The sequence below is a fragment of the Fringilla coelebs genome (assembly GCF_963513975.1).
Source record: "Fringilla coelebs genome assembly, chromosome: 9".
NCBI lineage: Eukaryota > Metazoa > Chordata > Aves > Passeriformes > Fringillidae > Fringilla > Fringilla coelebs.
The window spans coordinates 15,540,432-15,567,518 of record NC_140067.1 but is presented as its reverse complement, the minus strand read 5'-3'; the positions used below and the strand labels follow the sequence as shown (position 1 = coordinate 15,567,518).

The 27,087-nt window shown below is 39.0% G+C and overlaps 1 protein-coding gene and 1 long non-coding RNA gene across 2 annotated transcripts in view; one reads left to right on the top strand and one right to left on the bottom strand.

Moving 5' to 3' along the window:
- The window catches only part of PKN2 (protein kinase N2), a 54,736-nt gene extending 43,112 nt beyond the window's left edge, over window positions 1–11,624 (bottom strand). Inside the window, exon 1 of the mRNA XM_084211156.1 lies at window positions 11,191–11,624. Coding sequence (XP_084067282.1) covers window positions 11,191–11,238 — 48 coding nt within the window. The 5' untranslated portion in view covers window positions 11,239–11,624. The remainder of the gene's footprint in view (window positions 1–11,190) is intronic.
- Window positions 11,625–11,720: 96 nt separating this feature from the next.
- The window catches only part of LOC311156982, a 71,278-nt gene continuing 55,911 nt past the window's right edge, over window positions 11,721–27,087 (top strand). The window contains exon 1 of the long non-coding RNA XR_014616378.1: window positions 11,721–12,313. This is a non-coding gene — a long non-coding RNA (uncharacterized lncRNA). The remainder of the gene's footprint in view (window positions 12,314–27,087) is intronic.

Genomic DNA, 27,087 nt, shown 5'->3' with positions numbered 1-27,087 from the left:
TTCAAATTAGTTAGTCTGGCTGCTAACCTGAAAAATATATGATGATACTGGATACCCCTCCACAGCAGGCCATCATTCCTTTTCCTGCTGCACTTAAGAATCTTCTAAGGATTAAAAAAACCCAAACTGGTAGAATTAGGTTAACTAAAACTTGAGAATATATTCACTTGCTCTCTTGTATGGAATCCTAATACAGATAAAGACCAATTTCTAAAGCAATTAAATTTACAATTGCTAATTGTTTCAGCATTATGCAGCATGTTACAAGTAAAGGCAGAAAAGAAAGGAGTTTGCCCCCAAAACAAAAAATTAACTGCCATGTACTTTGCCATAGATTAGTATTGAAAAATGTACATACAAAATGAAAAGGAAAAAAGTCAGATCAAGATGTTCCTTTGTGAAGTGACTTGCTGAGGAATCACAGATGAACCAGCTTGATAAAAATGAATAGTTAAAACTAAATTTTTCACCCAAAAGAAAAATACTTAGTTTGACTCACACTAACTTGCCTGAATAAAGAATTAGAGTACAATTAAAAAACCCTCTGAAAGAAATTATGTTGTTCTAATACTGAAGCACTGTTTGCTTTAATTTTCAAAATGTGAAGTTTCCATCTCTTGCAAAACCAAAGATGCAAATCATAGAAACGCGAAAAAAACTCCCTAAATAATGAGTTAAGTTTCAATAACAAAATTTAAATAATCTTTCTGAGAACTCCTAGTTATGGATATTATAATTTGCATCTCAGAACTTTTGACATCCAGGCATTTTCAGCCTAAAAAAACTACTTCATATGAGATTATAAACAAGCAACAAACAAACTCAAATATTGAAGAAAACATGCTTCCATTAAAGGAGATTGCCGAGTCCCAAATGGGCAGCAGTTCAAGAATGCTACATGAGTAGTTAGGCATGTACAATTTACAGTACTTTTACTTTTCTACTGCTGTCACTAAGTTTAGAACATGTCTACAAAAAGGCCTTGCTGATTTTAAAATGTTCCATAGATCTGTATGCTTGTTTTTGTATTTCTCAATACAAGTTTCTAAAACTTTGACTTTGGCTTCTGTAACCTTTTGCTAGAATCTAGTTTACTCTATTGGGTCTCCCCATCTGATTATGCCCATGGAATTCCCAATGGATGGGTTGCAGGCAGCACACACCCTTAAAACTTCAGAGTTTAATAACACTTGTCAGAAAAATTATGACAAAGAAGTGACACCTTATCTTATAATTTTAGCTTCCACAATTTGAGTATTAGGAAAGAATCTTGTCATGCCATATGCAAATCCATCTATAAAGGAAACATCCTCTTAAAACACATTCGACTTCATCGTTTTGCAGTGTCTTTCCATATAAATAAACATATGAAGTTGAAAAGCTGTGGATGGTTTTACATATTGTGCTTGTAAAAGCAACAAGCCACACAGTCAATTTGCATTCCTTCTAAATTCTCAGCAATAGAGTTGGATGCTTTTGGGCTTATGTTACTCAAAAATAAGTGATAACACGTATCACAATGATGAAAAAGAAACTTCAATCTCATATCTAGTAGGCTTAGTGATGCAAATAAAGCAAGTCCTAAAATCTATCATAAAAGGAAGTGGTTATGTTCCTCTTCCTGCAGAAGAGAAGTAAGAAAGGTAGAAAAACAGAACCAAGCAAGTTTTTTCCGTTTTTCTAAGGACTGGCATGAAGTTTCTAGCCTACATTGCAGAAATAAGGTTGTTACCAGAAAGCTTTGGAACACCTGGAATCACCAAAAACAATCTCCTTGTTTATTTTAAACGTAATCTTTCACCTCAACAGCACAAATAAAAAAGAATACATTCAGGGTTTGTAAGTACAAGGAGAATGAGAAAGAATTGCTAATTTTGGAATTAATTCAGCACATGAACATTGAAAACATTTAATTGCTTTGTTACCTCAAACTTCTTATTTCTGCACCAGATTTTTAGGCCTTTTCTCCCCCAAATCTGGCTAGACCTCTGAAACACAGAATCAATCTCGTACACAGTAGTTCAAAGTCCTCTAAGTGGTGCTTTAATTGATGCTCATGTGACCATTCAGAGATATTTTCCTATTGCAAACATTCAACTCATCACTGTATGGGGTTTATTTCCCTACTGAATATTCAAATGTCTCACACTTATCGAGCTACTCATTAACTGACAAATGTATTCATCCCAGGCTGTATATAATACCTCAATCTCTTCATTATCTTTATGGGCAGTATATTTTTAGTATTACTTGCCCAGTACTTTGTCTTCACTCCAAAATTCAATCCCATCCATTTCAATTGCACAATCTCTTTTTCTTCCATTTCAGTTAAATAACAAAAAGATTCAAGATTTTTCAAAACTACTTCTTGCATTGAGTGCATAAAAGGTTTTAAAAGGTTTAACAGCAAAGGCTTATCACTTCTAAAAGTCAGCTAATAAACTTGGGCTTATATCCTATACTGGCCTCAGTACTGCTGCCAAACCTTACCACTGTTCTCAGCCTTCTACATCAAACTAAATGTAACTGTATCTTCCATCCATGCATGATGTCCAAACCAATTCTATTTTTAATGCTTTTTCAGACAAACAGGTTTTCACTGTCACATGCATACTATGTGAGACTTTCTACTTGAAGAATGTCAAGCTAGACAAGAATTGCCACAGACAGTGCTTGGACTACTCGTTATCTGCATATTCACCTGCAGCAGAATTGGACTCTACACAGTCCTTAGCTGTGAATCTGTAATCCCACAAACATTTTACTGCATGAACCACTACTGCAGGCAATAAAAAGCATCCTAAAGAACAAGCAGTCCTGACCTCCCCTAACAGTTTGTTCCTGTTCCAGACCACTCACTGATATATGCAGTACAAACTTTTATATGGCCACACAGCGAACTGCAATTGTGAACCTGATCTGGCTGAAAACTAATCTAGGGGTGAAAAACCCCACCAAAACAAAACTACAAAATCCGTTCACCATATAGCTGCCTGTGCAAATGTAAAGCAACATAATATGGCACATGCTCACTCTCAGCAGTGGTACCAGCTGACAAAGTCTGACACTTTCTTTGAGCAACAGACTCAAGTCTGTATGGGCAAAACTTCCAGCACACGACATCATCAATGAACCAACCAGAACTTTTCCATCCTAAATTTATGTCACAGACCTGCCTTACATCTTACTGCAACAAAGAAAACCAAATTGAATATACTTTCAACAGTTTTCAAAAATATATATGTTAAAGTTCCTAAGTTCACAGGCCAGCTAAGACACCAGTGATATACTAAACCATATCATCTGGTTAATTAGACAGTTTGTGTTTAGGACTTTGAATTGAAAAACAAAAAACCTACATTTTTTCTGATGTTTTATACATCAACTCTCAATTCCTCCTCAAAAGTTTCATAAAGCTTGTATTAAAAAAATATATACATACACACAGATGAATAGAAGAATAATTTCAAAACAGCTACGTACTGCTATTATTTACAAGTATTATTTCAGGTAAATTACAATTAAATTTACTATTACTTCTTATTAATTTAAATAACCTATTTATTTTAACAGTCTAACAAATATGAGAACATAGGATATTCCATATGGAGTCCACATATGTGTATTTACTTCTTAAATTGCATTAGAGAAAATGTATATGGTAGCAATGTTCAAGTACTTTGAGTATTAAGAGCTAAAAAAAAAAACAAATAAAAAACAACCACAAGGTGCATCAGCACCCACATTCCAAGAAGTGAGTAATATTCTCTGGGTTTAAGGCTCAGAAAACTACTATTGTTGTATTTACCCACAAGAAAAGTTCTCCTTTCTGACCTGATCTGCTTGGAAGTGTTTCATCACAGTAACAAACAGAGCCCTACAATATTCCTGAAATTTATCTTTTAACTTTAGTACAATCTATTAGTACCCTGGTATTGCAGACTTAATTATGCCTTCTCCTGGCTATAGATTTGCTGCTTATTGCATTTTGTTACATTCTAATAACAAGTTTGGAAAGTTAATGGAAAGCTCTCTGGTTCTTCGCAATAGAAACAGAACTGATTCTGCTACTTCAATTTTCAGGCTAACATGTTCTTGCATTTAATAGAAACTTAAAATGTATGAACCCTACTACCACGTTGCCAGGTAAAAAATGTCAGAAAAACCTCAAGAGAAAAACCAGTTTGCTTCCACACCAGACTCCCATATATAACACTAAGACAGGAGTCAGGTATTAGAGGCTTCTGATTCAAGCTCTCTGCTCTGCACTTATTTAGAGAAGGAGTCAGAAACAAACACTCAATCATTCTTCACATCTCCAGTGAATAAAATAAAGCTTAAAGGAATCCATAGGAATTGGAGGTAGAAAAAACGAACTAATTTAGTCACGTCCATATTAAGGTTTTTATTAACCCTGATTTGTATGGTGGGCCAGAGCACATGTCCCTGGGTCTTGCCACATATCAGCCTTTCTTCATGGCACAAAAAAAGAACAGGGAAATGCTGCACACACTAAACTTTCACAGCCCAGCCCTTTCCAGTCACCATTTCTTATTTGGTACATATCTGATAGCTAGCTATGTATCTACAGTAAAATAACAAAGGCTTTCAATATTGATATACTTGCCCTAGGAAAATACACTTCTGCTAATATTCCTATTTTTCCCGATCCAGTGGAAGTAACAAATTCTACTACTGAGACCACAGTCTTGCCAGCTCCATGCATCCACTCCAGAAGTCCTCGGTACACTGCAGCAGCAGTAAACAGGAAGTACAGCCACAGTGGGCATAATGCTGATACAAAGCATAGGAAACTGTATCTATACCTAACATCAAGAAAAAGTAAGGCGTGGCCTGCTCTAAAAAACAATCAGCTCACCACTACCCAGCTGGTGGTCCCACTTCTGAGCCATAGTAACTGATCACATGAACCGTCTCAGCTCACCCTACTGATGAGGTTAAATGCACTACCTCGAATAGCCTCATTTCAGCCTCTTCTATTAAGCAGAGTAGAACAGCAGCAGAACTCCCAGCAAAGCTGGCCCATTTAGCTGAACGTAAACCTGCAAATGTGCACTACTATCCTGTTCATGTGAGGGTCTCCTCACCGCAGAAACCTCATCTTCATCAGCTACCAGAATTTGCATGGCAAACCTGATGGATGCCACAAAACTTCCTTAGTTTGACATACAGTCATAGAATTCCTGTAAGTTTGGAAAATCATCCCACAAAATCATGAGAAAATCGAAAGAGCAGTACTTTGCTCCAAAGGATGTACTCCCAGACTGCCATGCAAGTAGTTCAATTCACTGCTGAGGTGTCAAACAGTAAATAACTGGTAGCTGTAAAATGGCAGTAACAAAAATTGTTGATTTGTGTCACTGTGACATAACTGAATTGCTGCAGTTCAAACAAACAAACACATATCTGTTGGTACTTTAAAGGACAGGCCTAAAGCATTTCATTAGCTAATGGTATTATTAGTTTCTGTTTCAATGTAGTACTTCTCAATCACATCTCAAAGTAACAGAAACCATGGATTCAATTTTACAACATAAATCTCATTTCTTTAAAAAGAACCTCCCCACCCACACCAAACACTAGCAAAGATGCTCTTTTGCTTGTGTCAGGAACTGCAGACTAAGCATTAATAATTAAAGTTTCAAAGTATCATACAAATGCTTTGCCCATACTACAGTAAAGTCTCATGAGAGCTGCTTCAGCTGAGTCTGCTCCTGAACCCATTCACTTACTGGACCCATGTAGTGAAAAAACAAAACAAACAAAAAGCCTACAATCAACCAATTTGTACCAGCTGTACAAGTGTGTACAAAAAAAAAAAAAAAGAAAGCAGACTGAGCCCTCCACTGCACATTACACATATAAGACTTTGTTACTCTGAATCTTTGCAGAGATCTTAGTCTCTAATTCAGCACTGAGACATTGATGAAGAAATCCTTAATCCCAACATGAAATCCTCAAACCACTGTTTCCCAATGACAAGGACATATTTATCTAGTTATTCTACTGCAGATTTTAGGTTACACTGTAATGAATGACCTTCACAATGTATAAAACTCTTCCAGAAGAGCTATTACATATAGCATAACCAAATACTTTTCTACTAGCCATCACTAATAACTTGAGTTAAAGTAACAAATCTGGGTCCTAAAAAGACAGCTACTCTGATAAAGAAAATTCAGTCAAATGTATACATGTCTAAATGAAATACAAGTTCCTGTGTTAACAGGAAGACTAACAGAATTCAAAAAAAGGAAAAAAAACAAACCCCAAAACAAAACAAAAAACCCCACCCATCCACCTACCAAAAGGTATTTTAAGGACTGTTCATGTTCCAGTGAGAACAGGATGCATATTTTGCTAATACAATATTCGAACACAGGAATGTTTTAAGAGTAATATACATCCACAAATGGAAAAAAACCCTGAAGTGCTTTTCTAAATCTACCAATCGTGAAAACATTTATAGGGACCTAAGAAGTCCCAAGCAGCTATACATCCTTTCTGAACTGCAATTGACTAGTTCAGGATATTTTCACCTGAATGTGACACTCTTTCCTCCTGAAGAAACAAGAGTTATTCAAAATTATTTAAAGCTCATCTGTCCTAGCTGAATATTATTTGAAGGCAGTCTTACTGCTGAGTGCTCAGCCCAATTACAATGTTTCTTCAAAACAGATTAATTAGGTTACTTGTACCTTTTTACAGTGTCCTTAGGCACTTGACCACAGCTAATAATAAATACCCAGTACTTTCTAACTCCAAAAAAAGCAGGCATCATTACATCTATTCTAAAGATGAGGAAATGGAGACATGAGTAAGCAAAGCCATCTGCCTAATGTCACCTAGCTGAGAGCAGAGAAGCAAGGAATGAAATACAGGTTTTCAGAGTCCCAGCTAGTAGTTTAACAAGTACGAGTGCCCAGTTTTATACACATTTATATACAAAACATAGTTGTATAACCTCAGACTCAACTGTCCAATTTGCATCATGCAGACCAATAAAATACTAAACATTGTTCGGTCACATTAATTTGACAGATATTCTTGCCCTAGATATGGAATGGAAAAATAAAACAAACCAAAAACTATACCGGATGTACCATCATATAATTGTAATTTACATCTTTCAGTTGTGATATTGTTCATCACTGTTTAAAAAAAATTACCGTGGCCTTTGAACATGATTCTGTCAGGAAATTTATGCTTTATGATCTCTAAGTGCAGCACCTTAGGAAATTAGGTGACCAGGGTACTAAAACAAAATATCCATTAATAAGGTCCCTTTATGCTGACCAGTATAAAGACATTTTTCACAATGTCCTGTAATATCAAAAAAATGTATGATGGTTGAGATTGAAAAATTAATTCCAGGAAGAGACTTTAATATTCCCATTTGAAGTAATGGAGGGTTTGTTACATGCTTATTCATTTCAGGGCATAGCCCAAGTTCTCTATCTTGGCCAAACCATTTGATTTAAGCAAATAAACCCAAGTAATATATTTTTTTCCCTGATATTAAGCAACTATTGCTTTGCAAAACACATGTTTGAGTGAAGTGAAAATTTTTGTAAAATAAATCCTCTAACATTAACAATAAAAGCCTCAAGTTTAGAAGATTTACAGTACTGTCTAGAAAAGAAGTGGTAGTGAATACCTAGAAGTAGGCAAGTGTAATCACTGTGCATACACAATGGTTTCATTTAAATATTCTAAACAATAATTTCTGTTAACCCAGCCATACCAATTTACTATGCTGACATCTACCATCACTGCCAAGAAAGCATACACACTTCACAAAAAGAATTCTTTTTAATAATGACTTGAAAAAAAAAACCAAACTTTTTTCCATAAAAAACTTTAAAACATTTTATCTTGTGGATGCCTTATTTAACAAACAACAGCACCACATGTTAGAGTATAATTTATTTGAAGAAACAGAGTTGGCACTTCCACCAGGAAAAAAAAGAGTTAAAGACTGGGCAATTAACCTGAGAGCAAGCACTGGAGAGGCTAGTTTACCTGGTGTACAAAGTCTAAGGGATGCAAGCTCAGAGAAGGACAGCAGAATTTTGGAAGAGAAGGCAACATCAGCAATACTGGTTCTTACCCAAGCTCATTCCTCCTCCTACTAAAGAACCTGTACTAGAGATAAAAGGTGGTAAAAAGGGGTAATCTGGCTTTATTTAATCTTTCAATCTTTAGTAATCAGGCAATTTCGTTGGTGAAGCTACCAGAAAAAACTAAAAAGAGGATTTGCTTATTGCCAAGTTTACCTTGTACTTTGCATTTACTAACTACTGAGAAATAAGTGTTGCATTTTTCACCTTGAACAGACTTAAGTTTAAAACTTGCTAAGTAGCAAGATATACTTTCCACATCTCACTAAGAGGCTGTAAAATGTTTAAAATAAAATAAAATATAGAAGAATGGATAAAATATATTGTAGAAAAAGCAGGACAGAAATATCAAAGGGATATTTGCTAGCAGAGATTTCTAAGAAATTGCTCCATCTGATATGGCATCACTTATTTAAAATACAAACCTTTCATTGTGAGAAGTGAGATCTAGGGTCTATTTAAGGCCTGTTACATGAAGCCTTTGAAACAAGGACATGTACTGCATCTATGTTTTACCACTTACTTATTAGCAAGTAGTTATTTTGCTCTTTCGTTTTTCGTATTTTCTCAGAATCCACTTCACATCCTGTTAGTCAGTAGCTGTGACAGTCTGCTAATCTTTCTGTCAGGAGCGTTTAATTGATTCATAACTACTGATCCACTTCTTTTAACTTCACCTCAAGCTAACAGTTTCCTTACAGGACTCTGGAGGACACAGGGCTGTCATAACCAGATGCCCTTACCACAGCACAGAGCAATGTGCTATATCGATCACTGACTGATACTTTAGAGCCCGTGTCAGGAAAAAGCTTGGCATTTAGCCTGGGGCAGGGTTTAGCTTGTTTTCAGTAAGTTTTCACATCTATTAAGAAAACATTTTGATCACACATCACCCATGATTTAGATCAACCCACGGACTTGACCCTTTAAACTTTTACTGTAGCCATGAATTCTTCAACTTCCTCATCTTTCTGTACAGGATTGCAATATACAAGCAAAAGTCCGTTTCACATATAAGCACTTTTAAAGTTAGAGTTCTTATGATTGAGGAAGTTCCCTCCTGAAGAAACATGAGTGAAATGGCGTATCTCCCACTTCGCTCTAGTTCCCTTTACTTTTAGACCATAACACTAAAGCGACTTTTATGAACAGGTATATGAAGAGCAATTTGTTTTGATGTATTCTCAAGCAGAACTATATTGATGACTTTGTATTTCACTGCTAATATATGGCATGGCAAACAACACTATCTTTACAGTCGTTCTTTCTGATATGAAAGTTCTTCTTAAAAATACCTAAAAGTTAGCAGTTCACAAAGCTTAAACCCCACTGGCATTCCCATGTTAACTTAACCTTCCTGTCTTGTGCAAGAAACTGTATTTATAAATACAGAATTTACCATATATAATGGAACAGATACTGCAACCCAAGAATCTAATCCACCCTAGGTTTTTTGGTTGGTTGTTGGAGTTTTTGTTTGGTTGGTTTTTTGGGGCTTTTTTGGTTATTTCTTTTTAATTAGCATCACTGTCAGTCTCATCTTTCAAGAAAAAAAGTAACAAAACAAAACCAAAACCAGCCTCTTCAATCCCCCCAAAGAAAAATCTCCACTCATTTCTGTTTAAAGCAATTGGAATCCTGCTTTGGGTACTTCTAGAAAAATGTTGTTTCTGTTTAGCTTACTTGAAACACTGCTACAGTTAGTTATTCACACAGCTCTCCACTTCAAACAGGTTTACGAGCTTATATATCATCGTATCAAGTTTGTATTAACATACTGATTCTTCCTAGGCACTTACGAGCCTCTGATCAAAGTTCAGCATTTTAGATGGATTCTTAGCCTTCAGCCATCTCATGTGCTACAATATTAAGTAGACTCCTACATCTGTTGTGCCTTCTCTTCCTTTGCTATTCAAGTGAGCACACCTCCGACATTCTGAATTACAGGAGAACTTAACAGCATTACATAAATAAAATTACTTTTTTTTAAGACACGCCTTTCTAATTTTTATTTGACCATTAAATTCAATACTTTCCATTTATGGACTTCTTACTTTGGTTCATTGTCCAACTAATAAATTCAGAGACACATTCTTTGCCTGGGTAAACATAATAACTTGCAGGGATTTAGTGATGTATATTTACAAAAAAAAAAAGAAGAAAAGCAAGATTTTTTCGGAACAAGGAAGCTGAAGAGGTAGCAGGTTGTGCTGACATTTAAAGATAAGAGCACAAAAGTGAAGCTCCGGAATTGCACCTAACCTTGCAGCTGACAAGAAGAAAAGTAACAGTTGCACATGCAACCAAAACCGGTCAAATTACAGCGATGGAAACCTCTAAGCCTCGAGCTTTCAACCTTTAACAGCGTTGCGGCGTCTTTTGGGATTGTTTTTTCGTAGTGACAAGAACCCTTGCCGTGTGACAAATCAAGTCGACCGCACCATTTTCTCCTCTTCCCAAGCTCAGCGTTCAAGGCCTACAAGAAGGAAGCTGCTCCGGCTCCTGCGCGGTGCCGAGTCCAGAGGAGAGAGAGGCTCTTTGCCTGACCCTGACGCGGGCGTGGGGTGGCCACCGGGAGCCCTCTGGGCTCGGCCCGGAGGAGCGCCGTGCCCCGGGCGGGGGGGAGGGCGAGAGCTCCGGCCCCCGTAGAGGCTCCGGGCGCGGGCAGCCTTGGGGCGGGCGGAGAGAGATCCCGGCACGGCGGGGCCGCGGCCGGGGCCGGGGGCGCGGCCCGGGCAGGCCCCGCCGGAGGGACGCGGCCGCTCGGCGGGGGAAGGAGGGAGCCGAGCGCAGACAAAAGCGGGTCGCGGCCGGCGGCGGGGTGGGGCCGTGACCGGGCGGCGGCGCCTCCGCTCCCGGGGGAGGGCAGCGGGAAGAGGCCCGGGGTGGGCACGGGCTTCCGCCGGCCCCCCGGCCCGGGCTGGGCTGAGGTGGGCGTCCCGCGCCGAGCGGCGGGCAGGGGGCGGCGGGGCGCGGCGGCTCCTCCGTCCTCCCCGCCAGGAAGGGAGGGGAGCGGAGCGGGGCTGGGGCGGCGCCCCTCGCCGCTTACCTGCAGCTCGGTGAAGAGGATCTCCCTCTCGGCCGCGTTGGACGCCATTTCGCCGGGGTTTGAAGTCCGCACCTGGGCGCTGCTGCTGCCGCTGCCGCCGCCGCCGGCGGGGAGGGGAGCGAGGGAGGCGGGTCCGGGGCCGGGACTAAGGGCGCATCGGGGGCGGGGGGAGCGCTCCGTGCTCAGGCAGGCGGGCGGGGATGCGCGGGGGGGCCGCCGCCGACCCCTCTACTCTCATGGGGGTCGCGGTGGGCTGTGGGGCGCGGTGCGGCGCGTTCCCCGCGGGGCGGTACGGACCGGTGCGCTCCCCGCGGTGCGGAGCGGCGCGCTCGCAGCGGCGCGGAGCGGCGCGGTGCGTTCCCCGCCGTGCGGTGCCCGCGGTGCGCTCCCCGCCCGGGCGCGGCGCTCGGCCCTGGCAGCGCTGGGGCCGCCGCGGCTGCTGCGCCTGCGGCCGCCGCCGATGTCGCACCATTTGGCTGTCACCCTGTCGCAAAGGCGTCGCTGCTTTGCGGCTCCCGGAGCACGTGACTTAGCGGGGAGGAAGAGCGGGCTCCCTCGGAGGCGGAGAGCGGCGCGCGCCCCCCGCCACACCTGCCCCGCTCGGCCCCGCGCTGCCCTGAGACCGTCACTGCCCCGAGCCTGTCACTGCCCCGAGCCCCGCGCTGCCCTGAGACCGTCACTGCCCCGAGCCCCGCGCTGCCCTGAGACCCTCACTGCCCCGAGCCCCGCGCTGCCCTGAGACCCTCACTGCCCCGAGCCCCGCGCTGCCCCGAGCCCCGCGCTGCTCCGAGCCCTCACTGCCCTGAGCCCCTCACTGCCCTCAGCTCCGCGGCCGCCTCGCCACCTCCCTCCTTTCACGCTCTGCTGGTTGTCCTTCCCACCCGTTAGGCTCCAGCTCTGGGAATCATGTCGTTTCCTCCTGTGGTGGCGGGGTTTGGGGGGCGTGTGGCACATTCCTGGTGTCGGGCGCTGTAGGGGCTCGGCTCTCCCGGGCCCAGTAGACAGGTGAAACCCTCAGTTTGTTGGGTAGCGAAGGCAGGTAGCTCAGGAAGGAGAGTTCACGCTTGTCTCTAGCAGCCACCTGCCGCCCTGGGGACCTGGAGCAGTGGCCCGGGAGGTTGTGGTGAGTGGGGGCTGTAAATGCCGTTTTTAACAGTTTAAAGGGCTAAACATTTGTACTTGGGATGCTTGGTGAGTTTTTTGGGGGATTGGCACTGTTCAGTTAATCTGCAGAGTAATAAGCTTCTCAGACCTTCCAAATCGGTTTGAGTGGCTGGGAGGAAATGGTTTCTCTTTCCTCGTGGCACCATGTGACAAGACTGTTTCTTTTCAGCTTCCTGCCTGTGCCGAGGGTTAGTGGTTTTCTTCACCTATCCATTAAACGTGTGCTTTCTGTTGTCTACTCTATACCCACGTGCTTTCTCATTCTACCCTAATGTTTGATGCTACGTTCGGCTGATTGGACTAATGCAAAATGCTCTGTGGAAGCAATTATAGCTGTTTGAGGCTTTTTTTTTGCCTTTTTTTTTTTTCTCTCTATGCAGGCCATGTAAAATTCATAAGCTGAGGCATTTTCGATAGATTCAACTTCATGCAAGCATCATCATCATTTATGCTGCTGCATCTCTGTATGGCTACAGACCAATAGTAGTCTGCTCTAAGAATGCAAGTTAAACTTTGGAGGGTTGGCTTGTTTTGTTTTCTTGAGGAACTAGGAATGGCAGAATAAATTATTAAATTATCACTACTATTTCTAGCAAATTTGAAGCATTTTAAGTGTGCTAATACTTCCACTGTTGAGCACCAAACAAGCCTGACAATCTGAGGTACTATCATGCAGTAGAAAAACTGCATGATATAAAAATACAAACATATGCACACAGTTAGTTTTACATGAAAGAAATATTAGGATAATTCTACAGTAACAAAGCACATATTTACTGAAATTACAGTTTCACTGACTTACATGTTAGTAGCTGTTCATACATGTTAGTACATGTTCGTAATCTTTCACATACGCAAATTTATGTCTAGACTTAGTCCACATGGAGCCAGTGGCTTAATTTCTGTGCTGTGTGGCCAGCCAATTACAGACTCAGAGGAAAACTTTATTTGCTGATTGTGTAAAAGTCACTATTTTTGAAAGGCTCTTACCCAATGAGATGTGTGCTAGCCCAGCTTCGGTGTCAGTGGGATGAATTAGTGCTTTTCCAGTGGGCCCATGTCCACAGCCATGAAAAGACTTGTGGCTCACAGTGTGTACAAATGGGATGGGTGGGATGGGGAAAGAAAGGCTTTTAAAATAATAATTTCTCATTTTGACCATGATAGAATGATTCCAAATGTTTAAACTTCATTTGAACTGGTTTTGAGAACAGATGTTGAAGGATATAAAGAAGTAATCGGAAATGACTGGGTTACTGTAACTTAGTGACTTCATATACTTGTCAGCATGTATGAGGTCCATTACTGCAGCTCATCTCCTTGCCTGGTCCCATTGCAAAGGAGAGGATCAATGTGCTTGCATGTCTCGTTTACAAGATGTGGTCAGAGGGAAATACAGATTGTGCACCAGAAAAAATTCATAGATATATGAGTGGGTGTCAACAAAGTTAGTGAAGCTTTGAGATTTTCTCTAAAACAGGCAGCTGGCTTTGGTTCATGCTTAGCCTAGCCTGTCTATTGAGTATAGCCTAGAGCATATTATTACTGCTGTCAAGGCAAGGCGTGTAATCTTTTTTTGTATTCCAAATGTTACTTGCACAGCTTGGGAGGACGCAGTCCTAGATTCTTTGATGGAAGTGTAGTGGCTCAGGAATCTATAGAGAAACTGGTTTGGTAAAACAATATTAGCTTAGCTAAAGCTCTGATTCGTAATAATTCTTCCTTTAGAGTCTGGAAAGTACAAGGCAGTCCTGAACAACCGTAGCTCTGCATTTAAGTACTGACAGTGAATTACTGAGCAAGAGGGAACATTCCGAATGAGTCCCAAAATAGAAGGCAGTTAAGTATGTAAGTCTGAAAATTTAGCATTATATGGAATCCTGAGTTCAACCTGTGCCTTAAAATATCTGAATGCAATCTCTTCAGCCATTATTCTGTTAGCTCATCCCTGCAATCAGCAAGCTAGAAAGGCAAACTGAATGAAATGGATGTCAATACTATTGGCTAAACCCCTTTAATTTTTTCTTTTCTTCATGTTATGTTATTAAAGTCTTTGCCACAAAGACCTGGAAAAATGAATAGCTGAGACTTTGTGTTCCTGGTACAAAACACACCTTGTGAACCCTTAAACACAGTCCAGAACACTTTATGTAAATGTTCAGGATACTGTAAGCAAAATCAAAGGTATATTTTCGGATAGTTCTAGCTAGTCCAATATATCACCTAAGAAACAGCTTACTTTCTGTAAGTAAGAGTGGTGCATATAGAAATGAGGATTGGCATGTGAAGAGTACCAGATAGGTGTTAATTATATGATTATACTTAATACTGGCAAAACTACCAAGAAAAAAATGTAATTTCTTTTTTAGCCTTTTGGTTAATCTTGCTTGTTTAAATTAGTGATGTAGTCTAGAGGGACAACAATGTAGAGATGTGCCTAGATATGGGCAAAATTACACTCTTGGAAAGAAGAAATTGGATGTGATGCTACATATGCTCTTAATGATGAGATGAATGGGGCAGAGCAGTACCAGGCCAGCTCACCACCTTTTTAGGCACAGAACAAGCTCTAAGAATTAGTGACCTTCTTAATGGGGGTGGGTAAAGGTTACTTGATTTTGCCGGTAATACTGATACCTCTTAAAGGAAATCCTTGTCTCATAAAGCAGGAGTGCTAAAATTCACACTTCAAGTCAACTTTGGGATAGAATTTAAGTTCTTTCACTTAGGAATACTATGTAAATAACTATATAAAAGAAATGTAGCCCCAACATTAGTTAAAAAAACCCCAAAACCTCAAACCACTACCACCACCACAATAGATTTTCAATAATGTAACCATTAATTGTCCCTGACTTCTAGACAAAGCAATGTTACTCTTGTATAGTTAACCCTCTAAGCTGGATCCTTTAAAAACATTATGAAATTCTGGAACGATGAGACACAGAAAAATGAGATGGAGAATGTATACATCTTTGCCTTCTTTATTTGTTTACTTCAGCCCAACGGTCTTGAAAAAATAGCATAGAAATGAAGAATACTACTTTCCATCTTCCTGTTTTGCCTTGCAAATTATTGTGGGAATAGGAGTTCTTAGTTTTATAAAGCTTCCTATACTACATTTTCCAATAGATTTAGGAATAAATATGTCTAGGTCAGGTTAAAACTTGAGACCAAAAAAAGATTTATATAATAAGGTTTCTTAGAGTAACAATTTCCTGGTGTTTATTAAAGAAAATGTCATAAAGGAGAAAATAAAAAATTAAAAAAAAATTAGAAGCGTGGATAATTTTCCTTTTTTTGAAAACTCACTTCTTTCATAGCGCTTCTAAGGAGTTAATTACCTGCCTTTCACTCAGATTTCTCAAAGGGAAATCTGTGTAAGAAAAGGCTCCTGAGAGCATGAGAGCATGTTGATGTACCAGTGCCAGTGAAGGGGATGAGCTTATGGCACATCACAAACAGAAAACTAAAATGACTACCTATGTTTATTTAGCTCTTGTGGTGCTTGCAAATTTCATGTATACTTAAACTATTCCTTTATTACTCTTTTAATTACACAACTAATCTTACAAGTTCTATGTGGATTACTGTGATGTAATCATAACCCTCCTAGCAATTGCTGCACGCTTTCTGCTTAAAATTTGTCTTCCATGTTTACATACTATTACCCAGGGCTAAGTGTAGGCATATGTTATGAGGTGTGCAGTGCAACAAAGTTTATCTTCCTATCTGTTTTATTAATTCTGGACTCTGGGAAGACTTGCCATCAATGAGAAAAGAGTGCTCTAGGGGAAGGAGGTTCATTCCTGTTCATTATGGCATGCTGTTTTTCTTTTCCATCCTTCTCTTATGAGGAAAAGTCTGCCTTATGCCAGCTAATGTCAGTGGTACCTTGAGGAGAGGAAAGCCCTACCTGTGCACAGCCAGCTGTTAAGATCAGACCTCATTTCCCTAGAGGAGATCAACTTGGATTATTTGAAGTAATAACAAAATGCATTATGTCTTTACATTAAGGCTATGAGCCCACAAGTGGATCAACATTATTGATCTCTACACCTATGCTAAGTCCCAGTGATTCTAATTAATCTTGATTGTAAGATCCGGCTTATTATACTTGATGTTGTTTCTGCAAATGAACTGCCCAGATGGACTCTTGTGCTTTCATTGACTCTACTGAAGTGAATGGGGCCTGGTGCAGCACTGGTAACATCAAGACCTTATTTTCAAAAGTGCAGATAAGAGATCAGTCCAAGCAAAGTAGCTATACCTCTGTATAGTTCCTGGTCTCATTGCTTTATTTCTGTAAATTGCAAGCACATTACTTCAAATGGTGACTAGGGGAAAATATTTTAGTTTGTTACAAAAACAAGGCAAGATGACAAATATGTCATCCTGTTATGAAGAAGGCTGATTTCCTGAAGGAATGTAGGTGGCTGGCTGTGACTTAAAGTTGCTATGAATAAACATCAGAAAATTCAGGCTCAGGAGATTATTGAAGGACTTTCTTGTGCAGCAGTAAGGTGTGCAACTTCCTATGATTCTAGGAAAATCAAGTTCCTCCAGAAAGCTTTTCAAATATAAAAGAATTTTACAGCTTCAGCTGAAATCCCAGTCTGCATTTGGAGGAAAGGGAAATGTATTGCAAGGGATGAGTCAGACATGGCTTACCCAGAGAAATCTTTGCAAAAGAGATCTGGGCTTGAAAGGCTGCTGCAGGGATGTCTCTTGCTTGTTTGTGATGTGGGGTTTGACCTGCCTATGGGCAATCTGTTGCTTCCAGAAATATGAGACTGCAGATTTGCTAGCAGCTCACAGTAGCGTATAAAGAAGTCAGAAGATTGTGTCCATTTTCTTCTGCATCATGCGATCGACAGACTTGTCTTACCTTGAGTTGTGGAAGTTGATGTGTGTGACTTGTGAACTTCTGGTGATCCTCAACCAATTTGAACTTGCTGTTTTGAAATCTGCAGCAAAGACTGACAAAACCAGGAAGTAAGTTCTTTGTATGACGTGTCTGGTGATACAGCATCTATACATCAGTGTTTTCTTAGCTCTAATGTGTTTGTGGACACATAAACAACTATGTTGAATAGTTCTGAAACAGACTTCATCAGACACTCAGTCTTAGATGGTAATGATTTTGGGTCATGATTAACTTGATGGCTGTTTTTTTTTCTCCATGTCTTTATCTCTTCTCAGAGACAGTAGCCTGCATATGTAACTCTGTCAGAGATTGAAGTCCTAAGTAGTTATTAACTTGTACTTAGTAGGCAATGTCTCTGAATTAAAAGGGCAGATCTAGCTTCATCTAATGAACACTTAGAACGAGTTACCTGGCAGGTTTGTAACTAGCTCTAATTGCATTTGTGCTCTGCTGGGACAGATGTCCCCTGGAGAGAAGGGAGCTTAAAAATTTTCTGAGAAAATGACAATTGTATCAAACAATATAAAGAGAAAAACATTCCAAAAAGTTCTGCTACCAAATATGTTAGCACTGTCCCCTCACTCTTCCTTGTCTTATCTCCCTCATCTTCAATTTCTTTTATTCTTAGGCTGTGGCAAACCTGCTGTCATGTAATTTAGTGCAACTTTACATTGCTTTCATTTATGTTCCGCTTATGAACCTGTGCTTCAGAGGTGACTTGTTACAGTGTATTCCCCTAATTAAGTGTTATTTAAGCATAAGGGGAAGTAAGACTAATCCCTCTCTCTCTCTCTCTCTCCTTTCATTCTTTTTTTCTTCTTTTTTTCCTTCTTTTTCTTCTTTCTTCCCCATCCCTGGAGAGGGATGGTTATAACACAAGTAAGCAGGGAAGTTAATCACACTTACCACATTTGGAATATACCTTTTTAACTACCTGTAATTTCCACACATTTCAGCTTCTTCAAAGGCGGTTTCTCTTGTGTGAAAGAATCTGCTGGCGTTTTCATGTTTTCTGAAAAAAACACAAGGTAGAAAGGCTTAGGTGAGATTTCTTAGGTTAGATTTCTTTACTGAAGCCTAGTTACAAAGTTACTTGTGGAGTGACTCTTCTAACTGGAAAGTGAAGTGATTTGGCATCTGAGAGATTAATAAAATTCTTGTGCTGCCCTTAATTTGCTTAGTTACATAGGTGCCAGTGATTTCTTCAAGTGTAAAGTGTTGTCTTGTGAAGACTTTATGTCATGGGTTTTATGTTCTAGGGAAAACACTTGAGGTCTCAAGGACTAAGCTGAATCAGTTTGGGTTAAGTTGCTTGAAATGGATTCACTGAAATCCCACACTGTCAGTCTGGTCTCGGCTTTGAATTGTTTATTATCATCACATAATGAAATCTAAAACACTTTCAAGTTGATTTGTCTAGCAGGTAGCTTGCAGTTAGTGAGCTTGTTTGTTCTTTATAAGAAAAATGAGCGCAGAAGCCACTGAAAAATATGGGGGAAAATGTTTTAGTGCCTTGATCTGTTTTCTCTAGCTACCCTGTCAAGGAGCAGTCAGCCAGAGGCAATCGTTGAGGTGGACTTAATAGAGGAGAGGTCTGAAGGATACTGGTTTGATATTTCAAATGTGGTAATGTGGATGTTCTTTATGTTCATTTATGTCTTTGCTTGCTGCAGTGTTAACATGTTAGCTTTAATGAAGGCAGCTTTTACACAAATGCCAGAAGTGTCTCCAGCTAATGCAGCATGCTCATTCTTGACTTGTTCTTTGCTTTCTTCTCTTGCCTGCATACACCCCTCTTCCCCCCGGAAGCAGTGCAGTGATGGAGCAAGGCATAAAAATGAAGTGTAATAACCTCAAAACAAAATAATAAGGTTTGCCCTCCTTCTGTCCTATATACTTTCTCTTCATTCTGAGGTCCATCTAGTAAGCCATCGAACAGCAATGTCCTTAATGACTATTTGATTGAGATAAGAGAGATAAGAGATTAGATTAATTGAATGTGTGCTAAATGTGGTCATGATAATGATGGACATGATGGGGGTATATCAATGATACATCTTCAGAAACTTTAGAACCATGCCTGACTTCTGTAAGAGAGAAATGCACAATTGACTTAATAGTTGTATAAACAGCCTAGTGTTTGGGTTTTGTTTATCATTAATCATGATAGACAATAGTAAGAGTTCTTGGAAGAAAGCACCACATCTAGACATTAAAAGCATGGATTTTCACCATGGACCTAAACACAACAGTAAATCCCGTTGCTATTTGCACCTGCTATGCAGGTAGAGGTTGATTTAACATTAGAAAAGTTCATTAATAGGAAGGATTTTAAAATGTGTACTGTATTTTGATGTTTGCAGACTTTGGGAGCTGTAGATCGTTCATGATGCTTAGATTATCATACTTATCAATCAGAAATATGAATATTTCATAAGTATAGTATAACAAGAGTCTTTTAAAAGAAAAAAGCAGAGGCCAGTTGGGGATTGCTGTTCGCAGGCTGTCCTAAACTGTTTTTATTTCTTTCCCATTTCCCAGCAAATCCAGTATTAAAGAAGGATTGTAAGACCCATGTAATCATTGAGGATTTACTTTCTTGGTGCCTCAGAGCTGCATTCAGCAACGACACCATTTTTCTGTTTTTAAACATACATATCACCTTCACAAGGTACAGATAGATGTTATCAGGCGGTACTTTGGATAGTAATAACTGTAAATTGTTGCTTGAAAATAACATTAGAAATAAATAGACATGGGTTCAACTTTTGGTCTTACACTGACAGAAGGCACTGTAGTTCTGCAGCCATCCTAGATACAACTGGTGTAAATTGGGACTCAAGCTAATGAGCTCAAGTCTCTTTTCCTTTTGTGTCAGTACAAAATATTCTTAATTCTCAGTTTGATGCTAAAATATAGAAGAATTCTAACGATATAGTAGTTAGGCTAAAGTTCAGGATCGGATAGATTAATCTCCGCTGGCAAAAAGTTCTGGTGTCTGGCGAATAGAGAGCATAGTATTCTGATAAACTGCTTAATATTTCTTAATGCTTAATGTTTCTCAAGATTAGGAAATGTAGATTGGTGGATTAATTAAATTAACAGTTTAACAGAAGTAGTTCAGAATTGCACTTGACCTAACACTGGTTCCAGTCTTTGCTTCAATACAGGCAAAACATAGAAACATTTGTGTTTATTCATATGCAGTTTTCCTTTTACTTGCATAATATGCAAGGGCACAGTATTTCTAAGTATGCTTAGCATAAAAAGGAAAAAATCAATCGCTAATGGGAAAGGTAAAAGAATCTTTATAAATGGAATCTTAATATTAAATTGCTCCATCTAGTGGCTATCTTCTAAAACTGACATTTTTCTTGAGTGATTCTTATTCTTTAGTAACGATTATGCCTCTTAAGAATTCAAGATTGAATTCTTCTTTTACATATGAGGCTCTCTACCAAGGGAACTGCACATGTGACAAGGTACAAACTTTGATTTTCCTTCCAGTTTCTTCTAAGGATTTGTACTGTTTACTTCAATGGAAGCAAGCCTAAGGTGTCCAAGTGTCTCAACTGCTTTTGAGATCTTGGTTTTAGTGCCTTACTGGTTTTTTTTTGGGTTCTTCTTGGGCCTGGGAGGGAAAATGGAGAAGCTGGATTGCATAAATAGTACAATAAGGATGAAGTCTCTGATTCTTTGTCAAAGAGTTAAAATACACAAAATACACAATGAATTATGTACTGAGTTCAGTACATAGTTAGATGCATAGTGATACATAGTGAGATGCATCTCATGTCTTAACATGAGAGAAGTATCAGTTGCAGATTGTTTCATCCAAATGCCTTAACTAGCACTGATGCTGTACTTTTCATAATAATAATGAGTAATTGAATGATTTGCTAATGTCAATACACTTTGTAAGCAACTGGAATTCTTATGCCAGTCAAGGTGAAAACACCTTTTTCCCAGCTATAAAAATAGGAAAAAATTCAAAAGGAAAATGCTCAAGAAAATATTTAATCCAGATATGTCTGATGCTTTCTTCCTTTGAACACCTTGAAAAGTCAAAAAAAGAAAAAGCAAAAAGAGGCCTCTTGAGGAGACCTGCAAATTTCTGGCTGCCCACTGCTGTGATCCCTTATGCAGCTGGCTTTAACGGGAACTGAGGTGCTTAAGAAAGCAAAATCATAGAACAATTAATCACTTCCAGGGTCATTGGTATTGTTTTTCAGTTTCTGAATAGAGCCCAAAATTGTACAACCAGCAGCTGAAGTCCTGCAGAATACAAAAAACATTTTAAAATGAAAAGCAAGAAAAAGGGATAACTAAAATAATTTAAATCCAAATTTTTAGTATTAGATTTTTTAAAAAGAAAGTTGCCTGTTCTTGAAAATGTAACAGGTGCATTGGACTTGCTTACCCCCCTGTCCTTTAACTTTGTCATTCATTTTTCAGTTTTGGTTAATCTACTACCTTTAATTTCCTAGTAAATTAATTCTCTCCTCATTTCATGTCTAAATATTTCTTTGATATTAAGAAACTGCTCTATAAATCTAGAAGAGTTGTGTTGTATTTCAAGACTGTTGTTGTTTTTATTATTCACTTGAATAATGGAACATAGACCCTGTAGTGCACTTTTCCAGACTTCCTCTTCCCAATTAGTTTCGTCACTTAAAATTGCAGATTGCTAGTCCTATCTTCCTTTCCCAGGCCACTAAATATCACAATTGTGTACTTCCCTACATGCTAAGTAAAGTTTCCTTGCAGTGTGCATTTTAACCTCAGCTGTTGTACTTTTGGCTTAACTTTCAAAGTTTAAAATACAAGGTAGCACATCCTGATAATAGTGCATGAAGAAATAATTAATTGCTGTGAAATGGAATGGTGTTTTATCTTAAAACAGTGGAAATTTTCTTTGAAATAATTAAAAATATGTATATGAAATCTTTGTTATTTCCTGAGGCAGATATATTGTCAGAGTATGCCTTATGATGATTTGTACTGGTTCAGTTCTGCTCCTCTCTAGGGTTGCTTTGTTGTGTCTTTGTAGTGATTTTGATGTTGGAAAACATCTTTACTATTTTATTTCTCATCCCATCGAAAACGTCTTTTGTAATGAAACATAATTGTTTCAAACCTGAGCCAAACAGCAGCAGTCCCAGGAAACAGTCAGCATGTGCACTGAGGGAGACAATATTTGATGTATACTTCTCTTTTTTTTTTTCAAGATGTACTCATCAGAACCTGGCTGTTTTCCACATGCAGCATCAATAAATATTTGGCATTGACCACTTTTTCTTTAGGCTTTGTCTTTGCTCCTGCTTCTATAAACTTCCTTGGTTTCTAGCACGGTATGTATTTTTAAAAATGTTACGGGTGGATACAAAAATGGTGAGCATGTTTGTCTTTTTGCAGGTTACTGAGAGTACCGATGCTGATCCATCTGATTTGAGCCTTTTCTCTGAACAACTTCCATAGGACAGTGCAGAACCTGCAGAGTTGTTGTGGCTTTTTGGCATTATCCTGGACTTGAAGAGCTTGTTTTTCTCCCAAATTTCTGAAAATTTTGATTTCGTGCACCTTCTTCATTAGACCAATGCCATGAAGTTTTAATTCTGTCAATCTGTATTGTGGCATTTTGCATTTTACATTGTTTACTATATCAGGTTGCTTATTTCATAAGCTTAGTGCTGGATTGTGTGACTTAATTGGGCAAATGACTTATTCTCTTTCATCAAAAAGTGATTCTAGATCATGGAAAACCTCTTTCATTTTGGATTGTAATAAAATCTAATCTTACTGATTATTCAACCAATCTATATGATTTTGGTCATATGGATGTTATCTCCCTGAAAGAAATAAATGCCACACTTTTTCCTTTTCTTCTGGTTTGTTTGTTTTCAGTACATTCTTACCATTGATGATTTTTCTAGTTCATTCAGATTTAACTCCTTCTTAAACTTTCTTTCTTATGATTCTTATTATCATATTCTAACTTCTGGGGTGTTTCCATGATTGGTCTTCTCTTAGTTAATTGAAATTAACTGATTTTCACATCCCCCTCTAATCAAAAATGGAGTCTTAGTGGCTTGTACTGTGAAAAAGTAAACCAGCATGTGACTTCTTGTCTCTACATATTTCCATGCTGACAGGTAAAAAAGCATTCTAATCAGTTGTTCTACTTGGATTTGTTTTGGTTTGGGCTTTTAACCTCTGATACCATATGATCTTCAGGAATAATTTCAGTCCTAATATTGTCACTAATCTGAAATTTTTTTTAATTACATCTCTTCCATGACTTCAGAACAGATAGTGGACTATTTTGGTGCTCCTTTCTAGATTTACTGCCACCAAAGTAGAAGTTGACATTGAGAGGCATTTATCAAGCTCTCCATGTCTGCATCCATGTTTCTGTGAAATTGTGAATCAAAGCTTTGGAAGCAGAACATCTCAGGCATTCTTATTCTGGACAGGTGGAATCACACGGTATTACCTAAGAATCCTTCTGTAGAAGTCCTGAATGTCTCTGCTCTGTTGTAAAGACAACCAGTAAAAAGGACCATTTAAGCAAAGAGCAGAGAAGTGACACTCTACTTGGCTTTTGCCAAGACTTCCGATCCTTCCTGTGTTTAATGCTAACGTGAACTTCCCACTGTTTAATTAAACATGGCTGCTCATAGCATCCTATTTTCTTTAGCAGATTCCAATCACAGCAGTTATTCTCAGACTTGACAGACTGGCAGCTGGAGATATGAACCAGGCATAGCAGGGAAAAATTTAGGTGTTCAAGGACTTCTAGATCTCTCTTATCTTTTCAATTTCTTCCCTTTTTTTTTTTCCTTTTTTTTTCCTTCTGTGTTTCTAAACTGAATTTTGTCCTGTTATTCTTCTAGAGTAGAATTGTGGGGTTTAAGTTTTCCCTCCTCTCCTCTGAATAAAAAGTGGGTTATGATATGCAAGGTGATTTGCATATTGTAAGAATGCAAGAATAAGGGATTGCAATGGAGGAAAATATTCCCTAGAAGTAGCATTTTTCAGTCTACTTTCTGGGTTTAGCAGTAGATTTATGTGTTGGAGTGTAGAACTGGACATTGTAGAAACTCCAACAGAAAGACAGAATGTCCTTCTGAAGCACATAGATCTTACTTAATAACGCTTTTCTGGAAAAAGTCTGTATATTGTGCCCACAACAAGCAAGACAAGGAATTCAATCTCTGATTAAAGGTCCTGAAAAAGTTCTTGTGGGAGTTGAGCTGAGATGTATGTGCAGATATAGCTGCTGTATGTATTAGAATGTCTTGTGCAAACCAAAATTAAAAGTTGGTAGTTACTGTATTTGAGCAAATTTAGAGTCTGGAAGCCTGATGCATCTGGATCATACAATTTTGTATCTGTTAAGAGGTAACAGGCCTGTGTTACATTACAAAACTGTAGGAGAATGCAGTGTTCCACAAGGCTATAGGAAATGCACCTGACTTACTGAGAAACAGAAACAACACCTGTGGCTTTCTAGTGATGAGATTGTTTCCTAAAGTGATAGGATGTTTTGCTAAAAAGGATGGATAGATTATGTTGAACTTAGTTTGAAATTTGCCTCCTTTAAACATAATATTATGCCATGCTTGTTTGCTGTAAGACAGTAATCACTCTCTGCATGTTCTCCTGCAAATAAGTCTGCATCATGAATTTCCTGCGCACTGTCACGTTTATTGTTTGCTGCTTCTAGGGCCATCGAAATGCTTTCCAGTTACAGACTTAATTCTACAGCTCACCCACCTTGTCACCATGTAACTTGCCATCCTCACAAGGTAGTATATCTGATCTTAATGGCTGTTTTCTTCCACAAAAGAGGTGGCTTTGAAATGCCCTAAAACAATTGCTTTACTGTGTGTGGCAGTTATGAAAGAACACTTGGGTTATGGTGCTCAAATAGCAGGGTCTGCCAAAATTGTGGATTCTCAGCCTCTGAAAACAGATCGATCATAATTTTCTAACTTGGTAAAAGCTTGAAGACTTGGCAAAAATAACTGGGTGTTAGTTTGCTGAAAAGAAATTTGGCAGGGCTGACAGGGGAAGCTAGGAAAATCATCAGCAAATGTGTTAAACTTTGATTATAAGCAACCAAAGGATAGCTCTCCTCATTACTTGTGTTAACTCTCTGTGGTCACTTGGAGGAGGATAATGTGACAAATAACCATCCAAATAGATCAGTCATATCATCAGTATAATCAGTAATATAATCTTGCTTGGTTTCACTCCTTGATTAGAAAGGTAATTAGGTATTAAAGGGTTGTATACCTTTGTAATTTCTGTTTCATTTAATTCAGAAAGTGCAGTAAGGAATCTCTGCTTTTCAGAAGGATGTAACAACAGCATACAGGCAAAGGAGGCTGCACTGCAGCGTGCAAATAGTGACTATGGTCACTACTGCACAGTCCTGTTTGAATTGAGTAAATCCAGTTTATTGGGCTGAGTATACACAGACTATCTGGCTAATTTATGTGTAGTAATGCTAATGTTGTTTCTTGAGGCCCGTCCCCTTGCGCACGTGCTTTAAAGATGGGACTATCTTACGGCATTCTTGTGTGGTTTGCCAATTATTTTTTATGTTATCCAATAAGTCATCTTTGAAGGTAGGGTTGCAGATAACTTTCCTGTTTGTTCTGAGATTCCCGGATGCCTAAAGGCTGTAGAATATTTTAAGTCAAAGCATGGAATCCTATATAAAAAAGGATTTAGTCATAATGCATCTTTTGCTGCTTAGCATCAATGAATTGTTAGTCCACAGAAAGTCAATAGGAAATAACCTGGCTGTTAATAAGCTCATTAGCATCATGTAACTAAATAATGTAACTAAAGGTTTGTATTTCAAGAAAGTTCATTTGTAGAAGACAATTGAAATAACAGGAGTGGTGTTTTTTTGTTTCACCTTATGGAGAGAGATAAAAAAGATAATACTTTTGTCCTTACAGTGAGTCCCCTGAAGACCACTAATTTAAATTCAAGAATGCCAAACGTTTGGGGATGAATTAGAAGCTTTTCCTAGAGCATGTTAATAGCTCTCCAATGAAGGAACAATCTTCTGTTCTCCATAGGGCAGTTCACCTTATCGAGTTGGGTTTTTTTAAGCATTATTGTGAAGACACACATGGCCAAAATATCATCGGCTGTGTATTTTTCTTACCTTTCTGTTCTTAATAGGAAGTTGGGGCCCTCAGACTTTCTTACGTTGATTTTATGCTGTTTTTGTGAGTGGAACATACTTTTTTAATCAGGAAACCAGAAAAATGGATGGAACCTGCTTTCCAAAACTATTTCCAGAGATAGTGGAAAGCACTCAGTGGAGGCTTTTATTAATTTAAACTGTTGAGTTGGCAGCCTTGGCCACTCTCTTCCCCACTAGGATGGGGAATACAAGCTTTTCCATTCCTGCTATAACCACACATTTTGTCACTGATGACTGAATGGGTAAGATGCAAAGATAAAGGAAGTAGCTGAATTACTATGCTTATTTAATCTTCTTTATCTATTGAGATTTCAGGAATAGTGGCAATTAGAAAAACTGTAACTGCAGTCTTGGCATTCATATGAATTAAATGTCACAAATGAATCAAATTCTGTATAATGAGTTTCCTACAAGGATTCTAATTCTGCTGGTTTGACTTGGTCAGAAGCTGCTGTATAGAAGACTCCATAAGAACTCTGGGATCAACGGTTGGTATTTGCCTCAGTTCAGTAATTGTTTTCTTTTATGCTACTTTTTAGAGTGCTCTGACAAGGAAGGAATGAACAGCTTATCTTATCAA